General features: G+C 40.6%; 1 protein-coding gene across 1 annotated transcript; it reads right to left on the bottom strand.

Moving 5' to 3' along the window:
* Window positions 1–569: 569 nt before the first annotated feature.
* On the bottom strand, window positions 570–21,587 carry LOC102959449 (zinc finger protein 677-like). The gene is made up of 5 exons (XM_042970221.1): window positions 21,472–21,587; window positions 19,114–19,178; window positions 9,094–9,247; window positions 4,731–4,799; window positions 570–3,867 (listed from the first exon to the last, which is right to left on the bottom strand). The coding sequence occupies exons 2-5, from the start codon at window positions 19,126–19,128 to the stop codon at window positions 1,814–1,816; spliced, it is 2,292 nt and encodes a 763-aa protein (XP_042826155.1). The 5' UTR covers window positions 19,129–19,178; window positions 21,472–21,587; the 3' UTR covers window positions 570–1,813.
* Between the last annotated feature and the right edge of the window lie 1,870 nt (window positions 21,588–23,457).

The following is a 23,457-nucleotide window of genomic DNA, read 5'->3' as shown; positions in this document are numbered from 1 at the left end:
CCCATTGAAGAGGTTCCATTCACCATACAGATGCTTTCTCTGAGACCACCACTATGGTTGTCAATGAAACACATATAATGAAATTATAACATCAATGGAATCCAAACTTGAGGTTATTAAGTCATCAATAATAATGTAGTGTCAAGAAACCTCAAATAATTGGGGTGCCTGGATGTCTCAGTCGGTTAAGCATCCAACTTCGGCTCAGGTCATCTCGTGGTTCATGAGTTCAACACTCCAGTCTGGCTCTCTGCTGTCAGCTTAAAGCCTGGAGCCTACTTCCGATTGCCTCCCTCTCTCTCTCCCCCTCTCCCACTAGATCTCTCTTCCTCTCACTCTATGAAAAATAAAAACATTAAAAAAAAAAAAACCAGAAACCTCAAATAATTGAGTAAAAAATGTTAACCTGGCAAGCTAAGCCAAAAGAGCATGTGACTCTTGCTCTGGGGGTTGTGAGTTTGAGCCCCATGTTGTGTGCACAGAAGAAAATAAAATCTTTATAAAATATTTGAACAAAAGATGATTAGGTCTTTCCACAGATATACTTGTACCATTGACACACCATCTCATGAGTTTTAAATAATTTTAATTTTCTGTGGAACTTAACATCTAAGATTGGTTAATCCTCAAAATAGACCTACTTCCCCCTAGTGTGAAGTTTTAAATTGTAGTCCATTGAAGAACTGGCTAAACAAATTACCGCCTTCATTATACGTTAATGTTCCTGTCCAGCATGAATTCTTCAGTATTTCCTGAGATAAAGACATTGACACATTTGTATGGTTTCCGTGTTATGTGAATTCTTTCTAGACCACAAAGCACAAAGTTGTACATTTTGTTTTCTTATCACTGGAAGTCTGTACCTCCTAACTCCATTGACCTATTTTTATCCCCTCCCCAATTTGTACATTTTTTATAACCCAGATCAAACCTATTTTATTTGTAAGGTTTTTCTCTCTAGTAGAAATTACATTCCACAACTTAAAATAAGCTTTGGATAAGCCCTGTCATACATTCCTTCAGTGTTCTTCCTTTCAGAGGCTTCTATTCTCCTATCAGGTGAGTTGTGAACCCTGGTTACAAGATTTCCCACTTATGTTATGTTAGTTCTATATGGTTCCTCTCCATGATGGAATCTCTGATGCTGAGCAAGTGTTGAACCCTTGCTCATTTGTTTTTTTCTCCTATGAATTCTTTGACGCTCCCCAAAGCTTGAGCTTTGAATAAAAGCACTGCCACACATATTAGGTTCACACTGAGTAAGATGTGAATGCTCCATAAAGGCTTTTCCACACTAAATACATTTGTACACTTTCTCTCTAGTATGAGATCTCTCATGACACCAAAGGTGAGAATGTTTGATAAAAGCCTCATTACGCATATTACATTTGTAAGGTTTTTCTGCTGTATGAATTCTCTGATGTGCCATAAGACTTGAACAATGGATAAAAGCCTTGTTATACACATTACATTTGTGTGGTTTCTGCCCAGTGTGTATTTTCTGAGGCCCAGTAAGGTTTCCAAATTGGGTAAACGCTTTGCCACACTCATTACATCTGTTAAGGTTTCTCTCTAGTATGGATTTTTCTGTTAACATGTGAGTGCTCAGCAAAGGTTTTGCCACACTCATTACATCTGTAAAGTTTCTCTCCAGTAGAAGTACTCTCATGAATACAAAGGTCTCAACGTGTGCTAAAAGCTTTATCACATTTAGTACATTTACAAGGTTTTTCTCCTGTATGGATTCTCTGAGGTGCCAAAGGCCTGATGTTTGGATAAAAGCCTTGTTACACACATCACATTTGGGTGGTTGCTAGCCAGTGTGTATTTTCTGATGATTAGTAAGTTTTCCAAGTCGGGTAAACGCTTTGCCACACTCATTGCATTTGTAAGGTTTGTCGCCAGTATGAATTCTCTTATGACACCAAAGGTGTGAAAATTGGTTAAAAGCTCTGCCACATTCATTACACTTGTAAGGTTTCTCACCAGTATGGATTCTCTTATGCTGAATAAGATGTGAACTCCTCCAAAAGGCCTTACCACAATCAATACATTTGTAAGGTTTCTCACCAGTATGAGTCCTCTCATGACGCAAAAGTTCTGAATGGTTGACAAAAGCCTTACTACATTTTTTACATCTATAAGGTCTTTCTCCTGTGTGAATTCTCTGATGTGCCACAAGGTATGACCTTTGGATAAAAGCCTTGTCACACACATTACATTTGTGTGGTTTTTCCCCAGTGTGTATTTTCTGATGCATAGTGAGATTTCCAAATTGTGTAAATGATTTGCCACACTCTTTACATTTGTAAGGTTTCTCTCCAGTATGCATTCTCTGAGGATTTGCCAGGTTTGAATTTTGACTATAGGATTTGCCACTTACGAAACACTTATATACTTTCTCTCCTGTATGGCCTCTCTGATGTGTGGTGAGTTTTGAACGCTGGGTAAAGGCTTTGCCACACTCATGACATACGTAAGGTTTGTCACCAGTATGAATTTTCTCATGACGCCTAAGGTGTGAAGATTGGATAAAAGCCCTACCACATTCATTACATTTATATGGTTTCTGTCCTGTATGGACTCTCTGATGTTTAGTGAGTCTTGAAGCCTGGGTAAAGGCTTTGCCACACTCATTACATTTGTAAGGTTTGTCGCCAGTATGAATTTTCTCATGACACCAAAGGTGTGAAAATTGGTTAAAAGCCCTGCCACATTCACTACACTTGTAAGGTTTCTCTCCAGTATGGATTCTCTTATGCTGAGTAAGGTGTGAACTCCTCAAAAAGGCCTTGCCACAATCAATACATTTGTAACGTTTCTCACCGGTATGAGTTCTCTCATGACGCAAACGTGCTGAATGTTTGATAAAAGCCTTATCACATTTAGTACATTTATAATGTTTTTCTCCTGTATGAATTACCTGATGTGCCTTAAGTCTTGACCTTTGGATAAAAGCCTTGTTACACACGTTACATTTGTGCTGTTTCTCCCCAGCATGTATTTTCTGATGACTACTAAGGTTGCCAAATTGGGTAAACGCTTTGGCACACTCATTACCTTTGTAAGGTTTCTCACCGGTATGGATTTTCTTATCTTGAGTAAGGCTTGAACACTCAACAAACACTTTGCTACATGCATTACATTTGTAAGGTCTCTGTCCAGAAAGAATACCCTCATGATTCATGAGGTTTGAGCTCTTGCTAAAATCCTTCCCACATTCATTACATTTATAAGATTTTCCTCTGGTGTATCCTCTCCTGGCTTGGGCAGGTAACAAATGAAAAATCTTCCTAGATTTATTCCAAATGTTTTGGGTCCTGGGAGGAATTCTTTCAAGTGGTGAGACTGAGGAACCATTGCTGACAGACTTCTCAATTGGATTACTACATTCATACATTTCCTCCTCACTGTCAAATCTCTGGAGTTCACCCAGGTGTGCCTGTAAACTTAATCCAATTCTATTTTCCAAGCAGTTTATATACTGGTTTCCAGAACCACTTATGTTACTGTCCTGTTGTAACAAAGTCCTGATGAATGGTTCATTATTCATGACATACTGGTATGTATTTTTTCTCACAGAAACACTCTGCTTTTCAGGAAGAGTAAATGAGGGCTGATTAAGTGGCTGATCTTTTCTACAAGTGAGATTTTTGTTATGAGTCAAAGGCACTTCTTTGTAATTTCTTGCATCATCTCCCCACCGATTTTCAACCTCATGCCTATTTTCCCAGACTTCCTTGAGATCAAAATTCTTGATGCCATGGCTTTCATTTCTCTCCAATATCACTAAGTGGTAAAATTTTCCTTTATAAATGTCCTCTACTGATGACAATTCCTTGACTGCAAATCCAGGAGAAAGGCTTCCTATCAAATAGAGTTGGAAGATAAATATTTTATACTAAATTACATAATTACATGCCTAAATAACACTTTATTATAAACAAAGGATGTTAATCAACCATGGTCTTCAAACGCTACTGTCATATACAATGTTTTTGAGTTCTCTTTTTATAACGTTTTCCATATTAACAATTTCTCTGATCTTAAGGTAATTTTTCGAAACACATTTTACACTATCCATATTTTTTGGACACATAACTGGATAATTAAATGAAACTTCATGATTACTGACCCCATTTATACAATGGCTATTTTATAACTGTGCATGAAATTATAGAGTTGTCTCTCTTCCTTAATTCTTAATCTTTATAAAAACGTGTTTACCTGAACCCAATATCTCATATTTCAGTGATGCTCAATGAATCTTTCATTCCTTCTAGTAGGAGTTACTTATGGAATGTAAATCCTGTCTTTACGTCTCCAAGAAAAACTGCTTTAGAATTCCAGAGACTACTAGTTTGTGTAACTATGGTTACTTATTAACTTAACCCCCTAGATCAACATGTAGGTTGTAACATACAGAGTCCTTAAAATATCTTGTTTCTTTCATCATATGCTCATACATTAGTAAACACACAGTATAATTAACCACCAGATCAAGCTGCTGTCCTGAGCAATTCATACACATGTCCCCTGTGTATGAATAGGGTTCCTTCTGCAGTACGGAGGGCAGGGGAGTCAGGTGCTGTGTAAACTGAGGTGCTTTGTTGATCAAAATTAATATACCAGGATATACGAGGGTGGTTTGTTTAGCTCAATGAAACATCTGAGGAAAGGCCAGGACTTGGATTCAGAAAAGCAAGAGTGAAGCATAAGAAGTAACTGACCATGTAGGGACAGTGCTTGTGCTTGCACATCTATGGGAATATGATTGTGGTATAAGTTTAATGCAGGACCTTGGGGAAAAAGAAAACACATTCAGCAAAAGGTATAATACTGACACATTCTGTAGGAACGCAACTATGGGCATGAAGCAAAGGTGGAAAACATTCAACAGGGAAACAGTAGGGGGTTACAGGAAAACTGTACAGTTATATCTAATTCAATATTTGCTCTAAAAATTATCAAACTAAATATACCAAGACTTTGCTTCTAGGTATATACTCAAGACAATTATATAATGCATACATGTTCCAGGAGACACGTTTTTAAGGTTGTTACTTATAGAGAGAGATACTGAGAACAAGCTTGTGAATGGGGGAGAGGCAGGGAGAGAGAGAGAGAGAGAGATTCCCCAGAGGTCTCCACACTGTAAGCGTACTGCCCAATGTGGGACTTGAACTCACTAACTGTAACTTCATGACCTAGGCCAAAAAAAGAGTCAGATGCTCAACCGACTGAGCCACCCAAGCCCCAAAATAATATATCATTATAGAAAAAGCTACGGCAAATCAGGTTAATGATACTGCTGGGACTAAAGCAGGAACTTTAAAAAATATGTTTCCAAGATATCACAAATTCTTAATTTAAAGAATGCCATAGGATCAGCTGGGGGGCTAAGTTGGTTAAGTGTCTGTCATCAACTCAGGTCATGAACACAGATTAGGACTTCAAAGCCTGCGACACGCTCTGTGTCAGCTCAGACCCTGGAGCCTGCTTTGGATTCTGTGTGTCTCTCTCTCTGCCTCTATACTGCTCACGCTTGCTCCCTTGCTGCCTCTCTTTCTCTCTCGCAAAATAAATAAACGTTAAAGAAAAGTGGTAACTTTAATCAAGGAAAATATGTGTTGTAACAATTAGATATCACTGCACATTTATGAGAATGGCCAAAATGCACAAAACCAACACCAAATCCTAGTGAGAATGTGGAACTATAAGAACTCTCATTCATTGCTGGTGGAAATGCAAAATGGTACTCCCCTTTGGAGAAGTTTGCACTTTCTTACAAAACTAAATGTACTCTTAAATATGACCTAGCATTCCCACTCCTTGGTATTCATTCAAAAAAGTGGAATATTTCTGTCCACATGAAAACATATCCGCAAAAGGGAAAATCCTAAAATTTCTATGGAGCCGCTAAAGATCCCGAATCACCAAAGCATCTTGACAAAGAAGTACGAGTTGGAAGCATCACGTTCCCTGATTTCAAACTCCCGGACTACAAAGCTATAGTCATTAAAACAGTATGGTATTAGCATAAAAATACACACATAGATCAACAGAACAGAATAGAGACCAGAAATAAACCCACACACATGGTCACTTAATTTACAACAAAGGAGACATAACTATAAAATGGGGGAAAGTATAATCTCTTCAATCAATGGTTTGGGAAAACGGGACAGCCAGAGGCAAAAGCATGAAACTGGACCACTATCTGACACCATACACAAAAACTAACTCAGAATGGATTAAAGACTTAAATCTAAGACCTGAAACCATAAAACTCCTATTAAGAAAAGTTAGGGGTGAAGGGCCGGGGTGGCTCAGCTGGATAAGCTTCTGACGTTGGATGAGGTCATGATATCACGGCTTGTGAGTTCGAGCCCCACATTGGGCTCTGTGCTGACAGCTCAGAGCCTGGAGCCTTTTAAGATCCTGTGTCTTTCTCCCTCTGTCCCTTCCCCACTCACACTCTGCCTCTCTCTGTCTCTCAAAAATAAACATTAAAAAAAATTGAAAAAAAGAAAGAAAAGTTGGGTAATGAGCTCCTTGACACATGTGTGGGCAATGATTTTATTTTTAACTCTCCACACCAAAAAGGAAAAACAACAAAAGTAAAAAAGGTGGGATTATATCAAACTTAAATGTGTTTACACAGCAAAGGAAACAGTTTTTGAACAAAATGAAAAGGCATCCTACTGAATGGGAGAAACTATTAGCAAATCATGCTTCTGATAATGGACTGGTAATCTAAAACATTGCCAAAACATGCTCAAATAACCCAATTTAAGAAATGGGCACAAGATCTGAATAGACATTTTCCAAAGACTTAGAGATGGCCAACAGGACCATGAAAAGGTGCTCAACGTCATTCATCCTCAGGGAAATGCAAATCAAAACCACAATATCGCTTCACACCTAATATTAGAATGGCAGTTAGTAAAAAGACAAGAAACAACACGTGTTGTCAACGGGTGGAGAATGATTGGTGTAGCCAAGAGAACTACTGTGTGATCCACCAATTCTACTGGGTATTTATCTGAAGACAACAAAAATACTAACTCGAAAAGATAGAAGCGTTCTGATGTTCACTGCAGCACTATTCATAACAGCTGAGATACGAACACAATCTAAGTGTCCGTTGATGGGTGAACGGATAAAGATGTGTATATACAACACAATATTATCTAGCCACTAAGTAGAATACAATCTTCCCATTTGTGACAACAGAGATGGACCTTGAGGACAATATGCTATGTGGAATGAGTCAAAGACCACTACAGTATGATTGCTCCTATGTGTGCAATCTTAAGGAAACAAAAACCCATTAGATACAGAGAACATACTGGTGGTTGCTACACACAGGTAGCTGAGCAGAAAAGGGTGAAGGTGATCAAAAGGTTAATAAAGAAAAAAACTGGGCTGCCTGGCTGTCTCAGTCAGTACACCATGCAACCCTTGACTTTGTAGTTGAGTTCAAACCCCACTCTGGTTGTAGAGATACTTAAAATCAAAAGTTGCTGCTGCCTCTTGAGTTCTTAAAACAAACAAACAAACAAAACCAAAAAATATCAATATGGTGTTTTTGGTATACCAGGAAATGCAATAACCATCTGTGGAATGATACATGTTTTTCCTACAGAAAAGCTAACTAGGTATCACCAAGTACAGCTGAGCTGTATTTACACTACATCTACTTTTGGATTTTCACTTTTTGGAATTATCCACATCATGACTTCCTCCTAATTAATGCACAAGGGAGCAACCTTCAGAAGCCATGATGGCCGAGGAAGATATAGACTTTTATCTACTTTATTAGACAGATGCTACAAGTTTTGTGTCTCCTGAGAAGTTCTCCCCAGGATACAAAATGGAAATGGAAAGTGAATAGGTCCTGGGGTTTGCACTACAGAGGCCTCACCTCTGACCTGTATGGAATGAGAACCAAGAGGGATCAGGGGAAAGACTCCTTAGGGACAGCCATCTCAGTCCCTCTCAAGCCACAGCACCAGTATGGTCGGAGGGGCTAGGTAACAGTGTTGTAGGTATTATCACTGGAAGTTTAAACTTCTACACATCTGATTTACTCATTTGAATAACAGAATGAGAAGTGTGTGTGGCGTGGGGGAGGATTTCCTTTGAAAGCTCCTAAGAAATAAACTTGTATTTTCCCATAGATCCTTCCCAAACAATATTTACTGGAGCAATTTACTCTCTGCCCTTCTGAGCGGACTTGTGCTCACATTCCAATACATTCACATTCCCTGTCTGGATGTTTCCCTATCCTCACTTCATGTTCCACACTCCAGGGCTCTTTCTCTTCTTCCAAAACCGAGATGATATTCAGCTCAAGAAGAGATTTCCATTCATAAAGAAAAACAGAACATGATCTCCTCTGCTCTTCCAGAACACGTTTCCAGCTCTTGGTTCACCAAACAAGAAAGAACGTTCGTTTTGCTTGGTGTAGAAACCACGTATTTCAAAAATTACTCAAATGAGTGCCTGAGGGCTTAAGGATTATTTTAGGTGTGCAGACATCTGGGTTTTTTTCTAAGAACTACTCAACCAAAACCCTTACGAGGGTAAGACCACAGAATCAGAGATTTAAATAAATTCACCACGAGGTTTCCTTTTCCCCCCAACTTTAAATAACATTATTGTCTCTGAGCTTTATCTTTAAAGATTTCAGCGAAATTAGACTTTGCTAAGAATATAAGCGTTTTTATATCCTATTCCCCAGACTCCCAGATTGTTATTTAAATTCTAGTTACTTAACAGAGTGTAGTACTGGTTTCAGGAGTAGAATTTAGTGATTCATCAGTTACATACAACGACCAGGGCTCCTCATCACCAGTTCCCTCCCTTAGGCTTTTCTGACTGCTAAGTTCTGCACCCACATCAACAAGCAGGAATGCAGAACTTCTGAAGGAAAGGGAAGTTAGAATCCATTTGCCACATTATGAACCCTTTCCACTCTCAATCAAAACAGCTGCAATCACTCCCTTAAGAACAAGGAATTGGAACTCTTATGATCAAAACAGGGGCTCTCAATAGAAAAGGCACAGCACACAGATAACAAGTAATTACCGACTTCTGGAGGCAAGTTATCCTCACCCACGGAGACCAGGTTCCTGTAGTTCTCCAACATCACATCCTTGTACAAAGCCCTCTGAGCGGGGTCCAGGCACTCCCACTCCTCCTGAGAGAAATCTATGGCCACATCCCTGAAGGTCAACCGTCCCTGAAAGGAAAACACATTTCACCAAGTGCACAGGGAATGTGCTCTTATTTGACCAAAGACAAGAGAAGCACAGATGTGTAAAGACTGACTTGACTGGAGTGAGTGTTCTTTGATCCGTGTAAGATAATTCTGAGTGAGTTACAGTGAACATAAAATTAGCTACTTTAAAATACCATTAGGGGGCAATTATTGCATTCAAATATTGCACAAACATCACCTCTGTCTAGATCCAAAACTTTTTTTATCAGCCCCATAGGAAAGACTTTACCCATTAACAGGTGCTTCCTATTGCCCAGTCCCTGGCAACCACTAATGCTTTGTCTCTGTGGATTCACCGATCTGGGATCGTTTCATATAAAAGGAAAAGGATCAAATATGTGGCCTTTTGCATCTGCCTTCTTTCACACAGAATCATCCTTGGGGTACATCCATGATATAGTATGTATCAGTGGTCCATTTCCTTTCTTCTGGCTTCAGAATATTCCATTGCAGGAGTAGACCATATTCACTCAACTACTGTAAAGCATTTGTTTGTTACTACCTTTGGCTAATATTACTAAATTCCAGTAGAAGTTAAGTGTTTGGATGCCTGTTTTCTTTTTTTTTTTTTTTTTTTCCAACGTTTTTTATTTATTTTTGGCACAGAAAGAGACAGAGCATGAACGGGGGAGGGTCAGAGAGAGAGGGAGACACAGAATCGGAAACAGGCTCCAGGCTCTGAGCCATCAGCCCAGAGCCTGACGCGGGGCTCGAACTCACGGACCGCGAGATCGTGACCTGGCTGAAGTCGGACGCTTAGCCGACTGCGCCACCCAGGCGCCCCTGGATGCCTGTTTTCAATTCCTTTGGTTATATACCTAGGAGTGGAATTACTGGGTCACATGGTTTAATTTTTTCAGACTCTGTCACACTCTTTTCCACAGTACCTACGTTTTTATAGCAACGTGTCATGATGTGAATTTCTCAACCTCTTTATTTTTGTGGTTTCATAATAGTCATCCTAGTGGATGTGAAACGATAGCTCACTGTGATTTTGATTTTACATTTTAATAATGACTACTTTCATTGAACATCTCTTCATGTGCTGGGTTCATTTGTGTATCTTCTATGGAGAAGTGTCTATTAAAATCCTTTGACTGTTGTTCAAATTGGGTTCTTGGTATGTTGGTTGTCACTTGTGTAAGTTCTTCATATATTTTAGGTTCTAGACGCTTAGTAGATATGTGTTGGCAAATTATTTCCTCCCATTTGTTCCACTTAGGTGATAATGTCCTTCACCACACAGACGTGAATACCTGAGATGATGACCAATTTATCTACTTTGTCTTTTTCACTTTTGCTTTTAGGATCATGTATAAAAATCCATTGTCAACCCTAAGGTCATGAAAATTTACCCCTATGTTTTCAGTTAAGACTTTTATAGTTTAGGCTCTTACATATAGTCTTTGATTAGTTCTGAACTGATTTCCTTATATGGTACAAGGTAGTTTCAATTTCATTCTCACAGATATCTAGATATGTCAGTACTATTAAAGAGACTTTTCTTTTTCCATTGTTTCCCGCACACTTGGAAAAAAGGAATGGATTATAGATGTATGGGTTTATTTGTGGATGCTTAGTTCTGTATCTTTGAATAATTTTTCTAGCCTCTGATGCAATTATACTTTTGATTATTCCAAGTTATTGTAGAAGGTTTGATGTCGGGAATTGTAGGTCCTCCAATTTTGTTCTTTCTCATGTTTATTTTGGTTATGTGGCGTCCTTACCAATTCAGTATGAGTTTTAGAATCAGGATTCCCATTTGGGCAAAACATGCTGGGATTTTGCTGAGGACTCCATTACTCTTTATATCGCTCTGGGGATCGCTCTGTTTTATGGTCTTCCAAGCCAGAATCACAAGATATCTTGACATTTACTTAGGTTTTAATTTTCCTCAGCAACATTTGTAGTTTTCACTCTGTATGAATCTTCCATTTCCCTGATTAATATTATTCCCATTTACTTTCTTGTTTTTGTAAATGGAATTGTTTACTTTCCATTTGTTAACTGCTACTGTACAGATATGTAACTGAATTTTGAGTGCTGATATTGTATTTTGTAACTTCAATGAATTCATTCTAAGTCTGAGGATTCTTTATTTCTAAATAGGAGATCATGTAATCTATGAATGGAGATAGTTTGATTTCTTTTCTCATTTTGACACATTTTATTTATTTTTCTTCTGTGATTTCTCTGGTTAGAACTACCAGGAGAGTGTTGACTAAGTGGAGGCAACATGGGGCATGCTTGTTTTCTTCTTGGTATTAGGGGGAAGTTTTCAGGTGTTCACCATTGAGTATATGGTTAGCCATGGAATTTTAATAACACTTTTTCAGACTGAGCCAGTTCCCTTCTACTCCCAATTTTTGACTTTTTGTTGGACGCAGTGTTTTGTATGTGTCTGTGGAGCCTAGCTGGTTTACAGTGCTGCTCACTGCTTTATAATTGATATCTGGTTGTTCTATCCATTATTAAATAGGGAGCACTGTGATCTCCAACTAGTATAGAACAAGCTTCTCAATGTTTGCTTCAGAAACTTGGGGGCTTTGTTTCTATGTAAGTATCGTTTATACTTGTTTTATCTTCCTAATGGATTGGCCCTTTTTTCAATATATGTTCTTCAATATCTTTGATGACTATTTTACAACTTAAACTCTATTTAGTCTGATATCTATATAGCTCCCCAACTAGGTTTCATTACTATCTACATGGAATTATCTTTTTCCATCCTGCTATCAACCTATTTGTGTATCTCAAGTGAGCCTTGGAGCGCCTGGGTGGCTTAGTCGCTTAAGCATCTTACTCTCCGTTTCAGCTCAGGTCATGATCTCACAGTTTGTGGGTTCCAACCCAACACTGGTCTCCGGGCTGACAGTGCAGAGCTTGCTTGAGAGAATTTCTCATTCCCTCGCTCTCTCTGCCCTTCCTCCACTCACATTCTCTCACAATCAAAAAATGCTTTGAAAAAATAAAGTGAGCCATATGCAGACATAGAGTGGAACCATTTGTAAAATTCCTTTCTCTTTTATTGAAGAGTTTAATTTAGGTACATTTTAAATTGCTACTGTTAAGAATTATTCTAACATCTGCTGTTTGTATGGCTAATATTTTGTTAACATAATTCCTTCCTTCTTCGGGTGTTTGTGCGTGCATACCATTTTGATGGGCTATTTATTTTTCTGTACATTTTCTAGTTATTTTCTGAGTGGTTATCCTGGGAGTTATAGCTTACATATTAAACAACTAATATTTGAATTTCAGTTGATGCTAACTTAGCTTTAATGGCATACAAACAAGTGCTGTTATACATTCTCCCTTTATGTTGTTGTTAAAAACTACTTCATAAAAGATACGAACAGATGTTGCACACACTCAAGAGCAGATTTTTCTGATTGTTTTACTGTCTCTTAAGACATGTAGGACAAAATGAGTTACAAAACAAAAAGACAATAATTAGCTTTTATATTTACTTATGTAGTTACCTTTACTAGCGTTGTTTACTTGTTCCTACGGCTTTGAGGTAATGCTAGTTTCTAACCATTTCAGCCTGAAGAACTCCACGTGGCATTGCCTATAGTCTAAGTCTGTAAGTGTGAACCCCCTCAGCATTTGTTCATCTAGGAATCTCAACTTCACTATCAATTTTGAAGTATAGTTTGCCTTGTAAGGAATTCCTGATATGGTGTTTTTTGTTTTTTTTTTTTTTAATTTTTCAATCTTTTAATACCAAAGGAGATGGATTCCTGGCCTCCACAGTTTCTAACGAGAAACAGACCATTAATCTTATTCAGAATCCCTGTACATGAGAAGTTTTTCTGTCTTGCTACGTTCCACATTCTTTGTCTTATTATGATAAAACTTGACTGATTATGTGACTGCCAGGGATCTCCATGCATTGGACCTAGTTGAAGTTCATTGAGTTTTTTGGGCGTGTAGGTTCTCTTTGATAAATTTGGGAAGTTTTCAGCTCTTCTTTCTTCAATTATTCTTTCTGCCCTTCCTTCTAGAACTCCTATTACGTTTACAGGGGTATTAGTTATAGTGTCCCAAAGGTTTCTTTGCCTCTGACCATTTTTCTTCTTTTATTCCCTTTTATTCAGCTTTATTCCCCTCTCTCCTCCTCACACTTGACAATTTCAGTTAACCTATGTTTAAGTTCACTGATTCTTTATTCTTTTTGTCCATCTGCTGATGAACCCTCTAGTGAATTTTCAATTCTGGTGTATATAAAGTGTGTGTGTGTGTGTGTGTGTGTGTGTGTGTGTGTGTGTGTGTATAAAGTATAAAGTTTATACTTTAACTCCAGCATTTCTATTCCCTCCTTTTGCTATAATTTCTATCTCTTTACTGATACTTTCTATTTGTTGAAACATTGTTCTCCTACTTCTTAGTTCTCTTCCACATTTTCCTTTAGCTGAGGATAATCAAGACGGTTGATTTAAAATCTTTACTTACTAAGTTGAATGTCTGTGCCTCCTCAGAAAGACCATCATCAACCTGGTAATCATGCTTAAAAGATGTACAATCTTAAAACATCCTTAGAAGTCTGTAGTGAAGTCGGCCTGCTCAGAAGCAGCCATCGTGGCATTCTTTGAAACAGTAAGGAGTGGTAAAGGACCCATGGATCTTCATTTAGAGAATACTCCCATGAGGATCTAAAAAAGCAGTTACCTCTTGTTGACTTTCATGAAAACGACTTCAAGTCATATGGCATGTAAAGATACCAATTTGCAGAACAAAATAGGATTAAACATTTACAGTAGAATATATTCTAAAATCATACTACAATACATAAATGCACGTTTAGAAAATATGCACGAAAGAGAACATCGGTTCTTGATGAAGAAAATCTGTTATGGTGGAAGACATGACAGGGAAGAGGATGTTTTCCTTCTTAGTTTCAAAAATGCATTAGTGTGTGGAAATGAACTGCAAAAATCTGTACAACTGAAGTTTAATACATACACACAAAAATAATAAAATTTAATAATAATATGTAAAATTAAAATTGAGCACCATCCTCTGTGATGACAGAAAGTTATGCTATGTCTGGCTAAATTATACACATTTTTCTCTAAAAAATGTACAACGTATAAGAGTTCCTAAAAGAAACCATGGTCTTTAAGAGATGGATGTGCTATCAATAATTTATACAACATTTACTATTATGTGGAGAAATAGGTTCTAGAATCACTTATACTTACCTAAATGGGTTAAGAAAGCTTAAGGCAGAAAGATGCCACCATGGAGCTAAAGCGCCCAGGGTTAAGTCATTAAATAGAGAAACGCTTAGGATAGAAAGAAGCCACAATGGAGCAAAATCACCCGAGGTTAGTTAGCTAGATATTGTAATGGGATACTGAGCAACTTTGTATATCATCTGCAGAAAATTACTTTCCATCTGACACCAAACTACTAACGTACTTTAATCACAAACTCCACTTACACCCCAGACCCTTTGCCTCTTACCCACACAATTTAATGATTCCTGTCTGATGGTTTTGTCCACATTAACGCGTGTAAGATCTTATTTTCTTCACATTCACCATGTGTATAGTATCTTGGGAGCTCAATAAATACAGAGATGAACCCCTGTTGGGGCCTCCTGTCTCCTCCCGGACATTAGCCTCTCTCGTATTCCATTCTAGGTCTGTTCTCTCGCTGGGCAAGAGAGAACTCAAGGCTCATAATCTTTGCCAGATGGTGATCCCGATGGGATAGAAATCGACATGATAAAAACCAAGGTGACCAAAGTCCATGTGATAGAAGGTGACGTGAAGTCAACATAATTAGAAGAAAAACCGTCGTGACTAAGAAGTCGACGTGAAGCAGGGGACGTGTCTAAGAAGACAATGTGGTAGAACACAATGGAGCTAGAGGCCAACGTGGCTAAGAAGCGAATGTAACTCAGGGACTGCAGAAAGCCACAGAACGACTAGAACTCTACAAACAGAAAAAGTGCACGGGTCTACAATCTCTCCTGATGAGGTAAGAGAAAAGCAAAACTATATTATTATTCACTGCTGTGGAACTTTTGAGAGAATTATTATGGGAGACTCCCTATCACTAGAACAGAAAACAACAAATTCATACAGCACTCCTTAAATTACTAATGGTTATCCAGCAACACTGTCCTTGGTCTCCTGAGCAAGGAACCTTTGACTTAGACATTTGGAACGAATAGGTAAGACACACTAAAGGAATGACATATGGAAGGCGCCAATGTTCTGCCTGAATTATTCTTATATAGTCTACTGTCCCTATGGCCATTTTCCCCCTGAGTGCAGAAGATGTTTATGAAGATGTAGACCCACTGAAAGTAAATAAAACCTTCTGCCACGGAACCTAAACCTCCTTATTGTCAGCCAGCCCCTTCAGCACCCCTACACCCTGAGAATGCCAACTCCCCACTTTGTCAATGGGAAAAATCTAACCTGTTAAAGGAACAAAAGATTCCTTCTGAAGATATCCTCACTCCAATGCAACAACCTACTAAGAATGCCCTTATGGTGTTTACAGACACCTCAAGAAAACTCACAAGACTTCTTGCCTTTGGAAAATTGGAAAAAAATGGGAACACATATTATAAACTGAACCAGGGTCTACCTAATATTCATAACTGCAAGCCATATCATGACCTATAAAAACCTTTACCCAACCTTAAAATTGTCTCTGAGATGTCAACGAGCCAAGACCATCCACTTCAGACTTCCTCACCAGTGTTTCAGATAAAAATTAACCATGGGGAACAAACTGTGTTAGGGGGACCCTAATGTAAGTTTGTTGGTTTGAAACAGACCTGTTAATCAAAGGTCAAATAAGCTCATGTTACAACTTAAAGTAATTGGAAACTTGGTCTCACAGGTTTCATGAGTCATTGTTACACTAGCTTTCAAAGGCTTTAGTAATTCGAAAAGTTTTCCATGCATGATAAATTGGGATTGAATTTGTTGGGACATCTAGGCCTTTTCTAAATAGGATGGGATGCTAAATCACTGATTACTAAGTAAGGCTCAACTGCTTTCAGCTTCTTATTGCAGGGAAAGTGAGGATATCGGGGTCTGATGGTAAACACACTTGGTGGTATACAACTTTGAGTTTTTTTCTAACAAATTTTCCAAAATTTAAATTGTAAATGAAGTCTTTTTGACCAATTAGACTTCTTTAGTACGTTAAGTTACTCTGGAAATGCCAAACAAATAATAATCCTTAGGTTACATTTGAGTACATGCTATACCTATTATAGAGATTATATGCAATTCCTACCTTTAATATTTTTGGCATAAGGTCATCACTTGATATTCTGATAATTGAAGTGTTATGTGCCACAGAAATAACTGAATTTCCTTCTTACCTGCATTAGATCTTTTAATCATGTCCATTTTTGAGTTTTTTTTGTCATAGTTTTGCGACTCCTGTTGGAAGACTTCTTCACCGCTATCACTCCCAGTAGACAGATGATCCTTTATACTCAAGGAGGCTGTTTACCCTGCACTGTCTTTCCTTTTCCTAACTCTGCTATACCTACCCCAACTTACCAATGTTGCCCCTAGGGATGGACTCTCTATAACCCTATTCAGCAAGAAGAAGTTACAGAAGAGAAGACCATCCACCCTCAGCAACCTTGAAGATTTTAAGAGTCAAAACTTTCAGGGGGAGCAATGTGGAACAAAGGAAGAAGGAAATGGCAGATAAAATTAAAATTCCCTACAATCCGCAAGGACAAGCAATTGTAGAACAAGCACATAATAAACAAAAATATGTTAAAAACAACAAAAAAGGCAGAATTACCCATGGTTGTCTACATTACAAGCTCAACTTCTCCTCGATCACACTATGATCACTCTTACGTTTTCAAATCTTGACCCTCAAGGACTAACGCAGCTAAGCTCCATTTTCCTAAATTCCATAAACCCTCTCATCCTATGGTGCCAGTTCAAACTTCTCACTTGGGTCTGAGAATATGCTTGTATTCTTTCATATTCTGGACCTCTGGGGATTCCCTCTTGGTTGGTGAAGCTCTTTCACAGCATGGGGGAGACCCCAGAACACCTTCCCATCAACCAGGACTTCCAGAGAATGACTCAGAATGAACGACCACCGCTCCATTTTCAGGATGGAAGAAACCACTTCACTGTTCCTCATCCTGAAGTCGCTCCACAAATGCAATTCCTAGCTCCTCATAGAACATGAGGGAAGCCTAAACGCCTGTCAAACCAGGCCCGCTTCCTCTTACAACGAAGTGGTATAGCCTACACACCTGATTTGCATCTGATGGCAATGATCTCCATCACTGGTATTCATTAACCAGACAAAGGCGTTTCACAGGCCTCTTACTCATGGGGATCCAAGCCACAGTAAGCGTTATAGCTTCTGCTACCATTGCTCGAATTAGTCTTCAGCACACTGAAACTGCACATGTACTTAACCCAGTTATGGCCAACACTATCAAAGAGCTAATAAGCCAAACTTCTACAAACAAATAATGGCACGCCTCAAAGCCCTTATGGCGGCCATCCAACTTATAGGAAAAAGACAATAGGTGCTAAACCTCCATTATAACTCTGTGAAGCGGAATACTTGTACGACGTCTCCTTTTATGCCATTGCAGAAACACTCTCCAAACCACCAGACAGCAAAATACGGATCAGGTAGCCATCATGACTGTCCTCACACGCAAACTTAAGATGAAAAAAACCAAAATGGGGAGCCAGGGGGAAATAGGTTCAAGAATCCCTTAGACTTCCACAAACAGGTTAGAAAGCTTAGGGCAGAAAGCTGACACCACGGGACAAAAGCACCCAAGGTAAAGTCATTAGCTACAGAAAAGCTTAGAGCGAAAATCTCCCACCATGGGGCGAACGTGCCCGAAGTTAGCTAGCAAGATATTGCAATGGGATCACGAGTAACTTCTTACAGCACCTGCAGGAAATTCCTTTCCATCTGACGCCAATCTACTAATGTACTTTGGTCACACACTGCACTTGCCTCCAGACCCTCTGCTTCGTACACACACAAGTTAATGTTCCTGTCTCATGGTTTCTCCACGTTCATGTGTGTAAGTACTTGTTTTCTTCATGTGTACCACATGTGTAATATCTCATGGGCTCAATAAATACTGAGACAAAACCCCTGTTGGGGGCCCCTGTCTCCTCGCAGATGTCACCCTTTCTCGTATTCCATTCTGCATCTGCTCTCTTCTGGACAAGAGAGAACTCCAGTCTCATCGTCTGTGACACTGTTTGACATGAGAGTTGGTTCTACATTTGAAAACCAATTATGTTAATAAACCAAGACATCCTCTCTACTTCTCATTCCTACTTTCAACTTTCTATTCTATTCCAAAGTATTAATATCGTGGAGTCAGAAGCACAATGAGTCCCTGGTTTAACATCAAAATGCATTTGTAAAACCGGATGAAGTAAATTTCCAGCACTCTTATTTTCCAGGGTTCCTCAGGTACTTTTGCACGTTAATACATGACTTACATACATAATCTCTTTAATCCTGGTTTATATGAGCTGAAAAAGGATCCAGGAGGGATCTCTGAAGAATCCTTCCTGAAGATACCAAAGAGCTAACTCCCTATGTCCAGTCCTAGCCTGTGTAGAACAACATTCCCAGGATGACCACCTAACAGGTGCCTCTTCCTAAGTTCCGCGTCACTTGGTCACAGTAAGAAGAAATATGCATAGAAAGGAGGGGAGATTGGGAGAAAGCCCTGGGTGTGAGTAAACAACTCAGGCAGGACACCTCACAGACAGACAAGATTAACAAGTCCAAAGTGACATTTTAGGAAGAAAAATCAACAAAAAATGGGATTTTACCTGGAAAAGAGCCATTCCTTCTTTTTTCCCTCTTCTTCTGGTCTTCTTTCTCAAGTAAGGTTATACTGTGTGACAAAAAGGATGTTGTTTAATTTTCAGAATCAACATAACCCCATCCTCTGCCACAATATACATATGGGGAGAAACTTGCCATGGGAAAAAGGCCGTTGCTGCCCACTGCAACAGGAGGGATGCGGGGACAATAAGGTCCTATGTGGAGGCCAACAAGTGCATTTTTTACCCACTTCTTCACGAAGGCCTCCCCTATCGCTCAAACTTACACACTCCACTGCAACTGCATTGTCTTGTCTACCTGGCACTTGGCCAAAGGGAATGGACTCATTCAAGTTCTTGGCTCCTCCCTAGGTAGCCCGCATCCAAGGAATGGATGATGCAGGACAGAGAAGCCTGTCCATGCCATCAATATGGACCAACTCTTAAGGGCCACCCAGCTCCAGAGCTCCCTGGAAGCCATACTGAGAAGTTTAGACCTTTGTCCTGATGCTGATGGGAAGCCTGTAAGAGGGTTTAATGTCAAAAGATGACACAATCAAATTTTTAAGATTTAGCCAGGATACACAGAGGGTGGGGGTGACAGAGGCACATCCCTGTCTCTGAGCTATGCTCCTGCTTCTTTCCCAGTGGCTTTCGATATTTTTGGAACTGGGTCACATTGTGAACTCCCATTATAACTGCACACTCTCTCCCACAACACTACCAAAGACACACCTAGTTTTGAAAATCATTTCACGCATCTTATTAACTCAGGTTCAGAATTCTTGGTCTATTGTCTCCTGTTACAGGTGGGTCCATCGGGGGTTAGAGGGGGAGTTAATTTGCCAAGTTACCCTGAAGGAGTCTCAGTTGAATGAGCAGAACTGGGTGTAAGAAATCTCTGAAAAGGTGGCCTGGTCAGGTTGAAGTAGAAAGGCCTTGTCCTAATTCCAGATTACCTTTCATATTCCTGAAGGAGAGAAGCTTCTCTTTTATGGGTTTAAGCAAACCCAAGCATTTAATTCCTCTTTTCCAGAAAAGCTATATGAAATTACAAAGTTACTGGTCCTGGAAAACATGAAAAAGGGTCACCTGTGGGCACGAGGTCTGAACACTCTCTGTATTATGAACGGATGAGCTCTGCTGGAACCAAGTTCCACATCAATCAAGACCACCCTTCAACATCTGTACAGAGAAGACAGAGGGGACTTGAGGGGATCATCTACTTAGCTGGAGAGCTCACCTCAAAGCTTGATAATTTATAAACTGCCTTAACGCAAGAAGAGAACTGCTGAATTATTAAATTAGTTAAATAAAGTTCTTTAACAGACATCAAAGAATCCTTGCAACATATGGTAGAGTAGAAAGCATATAAAACTCTTACTCTGAACAATAAAATTACAAGAAAAAATAATTTGGAAGTTGAAAAGCTCTCCAGTGGAATCTGAGATTAAAGTCACAAGTGTGAGGATACATCAAATTCAGAAAAGAATGCCACGAGCCACGAAAAAAGGGGGAGAGACAAACAGTATTGTTAACAATGGCCATCGTAAAAGCACCATGTGGTTACAGAAAGTCCCCTTTAACTGACAGTTCTATTCCCCCGGGATGAGGAGGGGTTGCCAATGGCATGATCTTCTGATGCAATGCTTAGAAAGTGCAGATGCCTCAAACACCAGGTTTCACACTCTCAATCTCTTCTCCACAACTGAAACAATTCACCAAATGTTAGATTAACGAGGTCATAAAACTTCAAGTCGGTACTTCACAACTTGATATCCTCGGTTCTGCACTACGGTTTGGGTCTTGTGTCTTGTCTGTGACCCCTACGCGTTTTCTTCTCTGTGTAAGTCTGTGTCCTTGTTTCTCTTCAGTCCTTTTGTCCATTTCCGTTTCCCTCCGTCGCTATTCCTCCTCCAACAGACAGTTTCACCCTATTCTGCGGCAGCCTGTGTCAATCCCCGCCGGTTTTTCTCCCCACACTTTCTGATGACCCTCTAACTCCGCAGATTTCTGCGTCCTTCCCCGCCATCTCCGTCCACACCCAGACGGACGGCCACCCTGCGGCCAACGGCCTGCACCCACCTCCCTAGTGACGACTGTGCCCGACGCAGTATGGGGCTGGGGGCACGGGGGACACTCGGCAGTCAGAGAAAGGTTCTGAGCAGGAAAGTGACCGGCAAGGATATCGGGGTCTGCAAGGGCCACAGGCAGAACGGCTTGGCCCGAACCTGCCTCGGAGCGATTTTAACCGAAAACGACCACAGACCCCCGGGACCCGCCCCGAGAGAAAGGACTCGGAACGTCTTAGAGCCAGGCGGCGAGCGATGAAAGGGAGAAGACGGTTCAAGAATTTTACCTTACCAGGCGACCGCGGAACCTGGGGTGGAGCCCCAGGCACTGAGCAGCGCAACCGCGATGCGAACCAGAAAAATGGAGACTCGCTCACCCCACAGCGCACGTTGCCCTGCTGGATCAGCTTCCGGGGCTGCAGAAAATGGCGCATGCGCGTGCGTCGCGGGGCGGTGCCGGGGCGTGTCCAGGACACATCCGGTGGGGCGGGTCCAGCGCACCACTCTCCTCCCAGCGTCTGCGGGTCTGTTTTCTCTTCCGGCCGCGCGGTTTCGGGTTCCGCTTTTGGATTCTGCCCAATCCCGCTGGTGTCGTTTCGAGCCAGGCTGGGTGCAACCTCAGGGAAGGGTGGGTCGCTTCTGTTGGGAGCGGCGGTATTTCACAAGTTGAGCCCGGTGCCCGGGGAAGCAATTTTTTTTTGGGAGGGGGGGCGGGTTGGGGTGGGGGGGGTGAGAGAAAAGTTTTTAGAGAGCGGTGGACATGCGCTCTAGGGGGGGAGGCGGAGCAGTGTGGGGACCTGGCGCCCGGGGTCCTCGTGGGTCGACCGAGACCCGGATAGTGACAGCTCCTTGTTTAATGAAGTAAAAGCCGGGGTGGTCAGTGTCGGTGATGGACGCTAGAATGCGACACGCACAACTGTTCTGGGGGGCGGGGGGCGCCTGTGTGGCTCAGTAGGTTAAGCCTGACTTTGGTTCTGGTCCTGATCTCCCTATGGTGGGTTGGGGCCTCCCATCGGGCTCTGTGCTGACACCTCAGAGCTTGGAGCCTGCTTTGGATTCTGTCTCCTTCTCTCTCTGCGCCTACCTCGCTCGCACTCTCTCTTTCAAAAATAAAATAAACATTAAAAGAAATAAACACTGTCCTGTGGGAATTGTGCTGTTCGGTATTAACTCGTCCTCAGAATTTTCACTCAACTGTCACTTCTCACCATCCCTTGGACTGCACTCCAGGCTTTCCCCGCCGGGCCTTGGGCTGTGGGACGGAGCGCTGGCACGTTGCTTTAAAGGAATAAAAGTTTCTGCGTCAATGGGTGTTGATTAATGTCTCTCTCTTAAATTTGATATTCAACTCCACACCTCTCCAGATGAATTACAAATCCGAATGTCTTTGAGACCTACCAGTGGGACCTGTATGTGCTTAAGCCCTTAATTGCCAAATTTCATTGCACTTTTAATTAAACAAATTGTTCTCAGGTATTTTAGAAGTCTATTTTTTTCTTGAAAATTAGAGTTTTAAAAATTTATTTATTTTGAGAGAGAGCACGGGAGGGAATGCAAGCGGGAAGGGGCAGAGAGCTAGATCTAGAATCCCAAGCAGGCTCTGAGCAGAGCCCTCTGTACGCCGCCCCCCGACCCCATGTCTGGACTGGATATCACAAACCCCGAGATATGATCTCAGCCGAAACGAAGAGTCCCTGGCTCAGCCAACTGAGACACCCAGGTACCCAGAAAATTAGATATTTTAACTGATCCTTTTGTTTTCTGTTTCTGATTGCTTGGTGTCAAGGGCCGATAAGGAAGCTTCTAAAAGGTGGACTCCTTCAGAGAGATGTAACTTTTCCTGGTACTGATGCAATACTGGTTTTGAAGTAGTTCCACAAACATGTGATAAGGATTTCTGTTCTGTAGGTAAATGGTGCAAGCAAACTCTACCACTAGTGTTTCACGTTTTCAGCAGCCTCATATACACTCTTAATAATTTTTAATAGGAAATGTGCCAGTTAATAGCTCCTCTTCTGTTTCCTGTGGAAATTCTGAAGGTGGTGCTGGCTGCATTTGCTTTTCACATCCTCTCTATTATGTGACTGCCCCTTCCAGGGCTTAAATCTCTGCAAGGAGTGAATTAAAAAGTAACTACTCATTGTCTAACAGTTTACAATAGTTTATAGGTATCTTGTCATTTTAGACAGTTGTGTATTCCTTCTGCAGCCTGCAGAGACGATCCTGGACACAATAAGGTCAGGGCTCCAGAGAACAAAAGGGCTGACTGTTAAGAAAA

The sequence above is a fragment of the Panthera tigris genome, chromosome E2, assembly GCF_018350195.1.
Source record: "Panthera tigris isolate Pti1 chromosome E2, P.tigris_Pti1_mat1.1, whole genome shotgun sequence".
NCBI lineage: Eukaryota > Metazoa > Chordata > Mammalia > Carnivora > Felidae > Panthera > Panthera tigris.
This window is presented reverse-complemented; position numbering and strand designations above follow the sequence as displayed.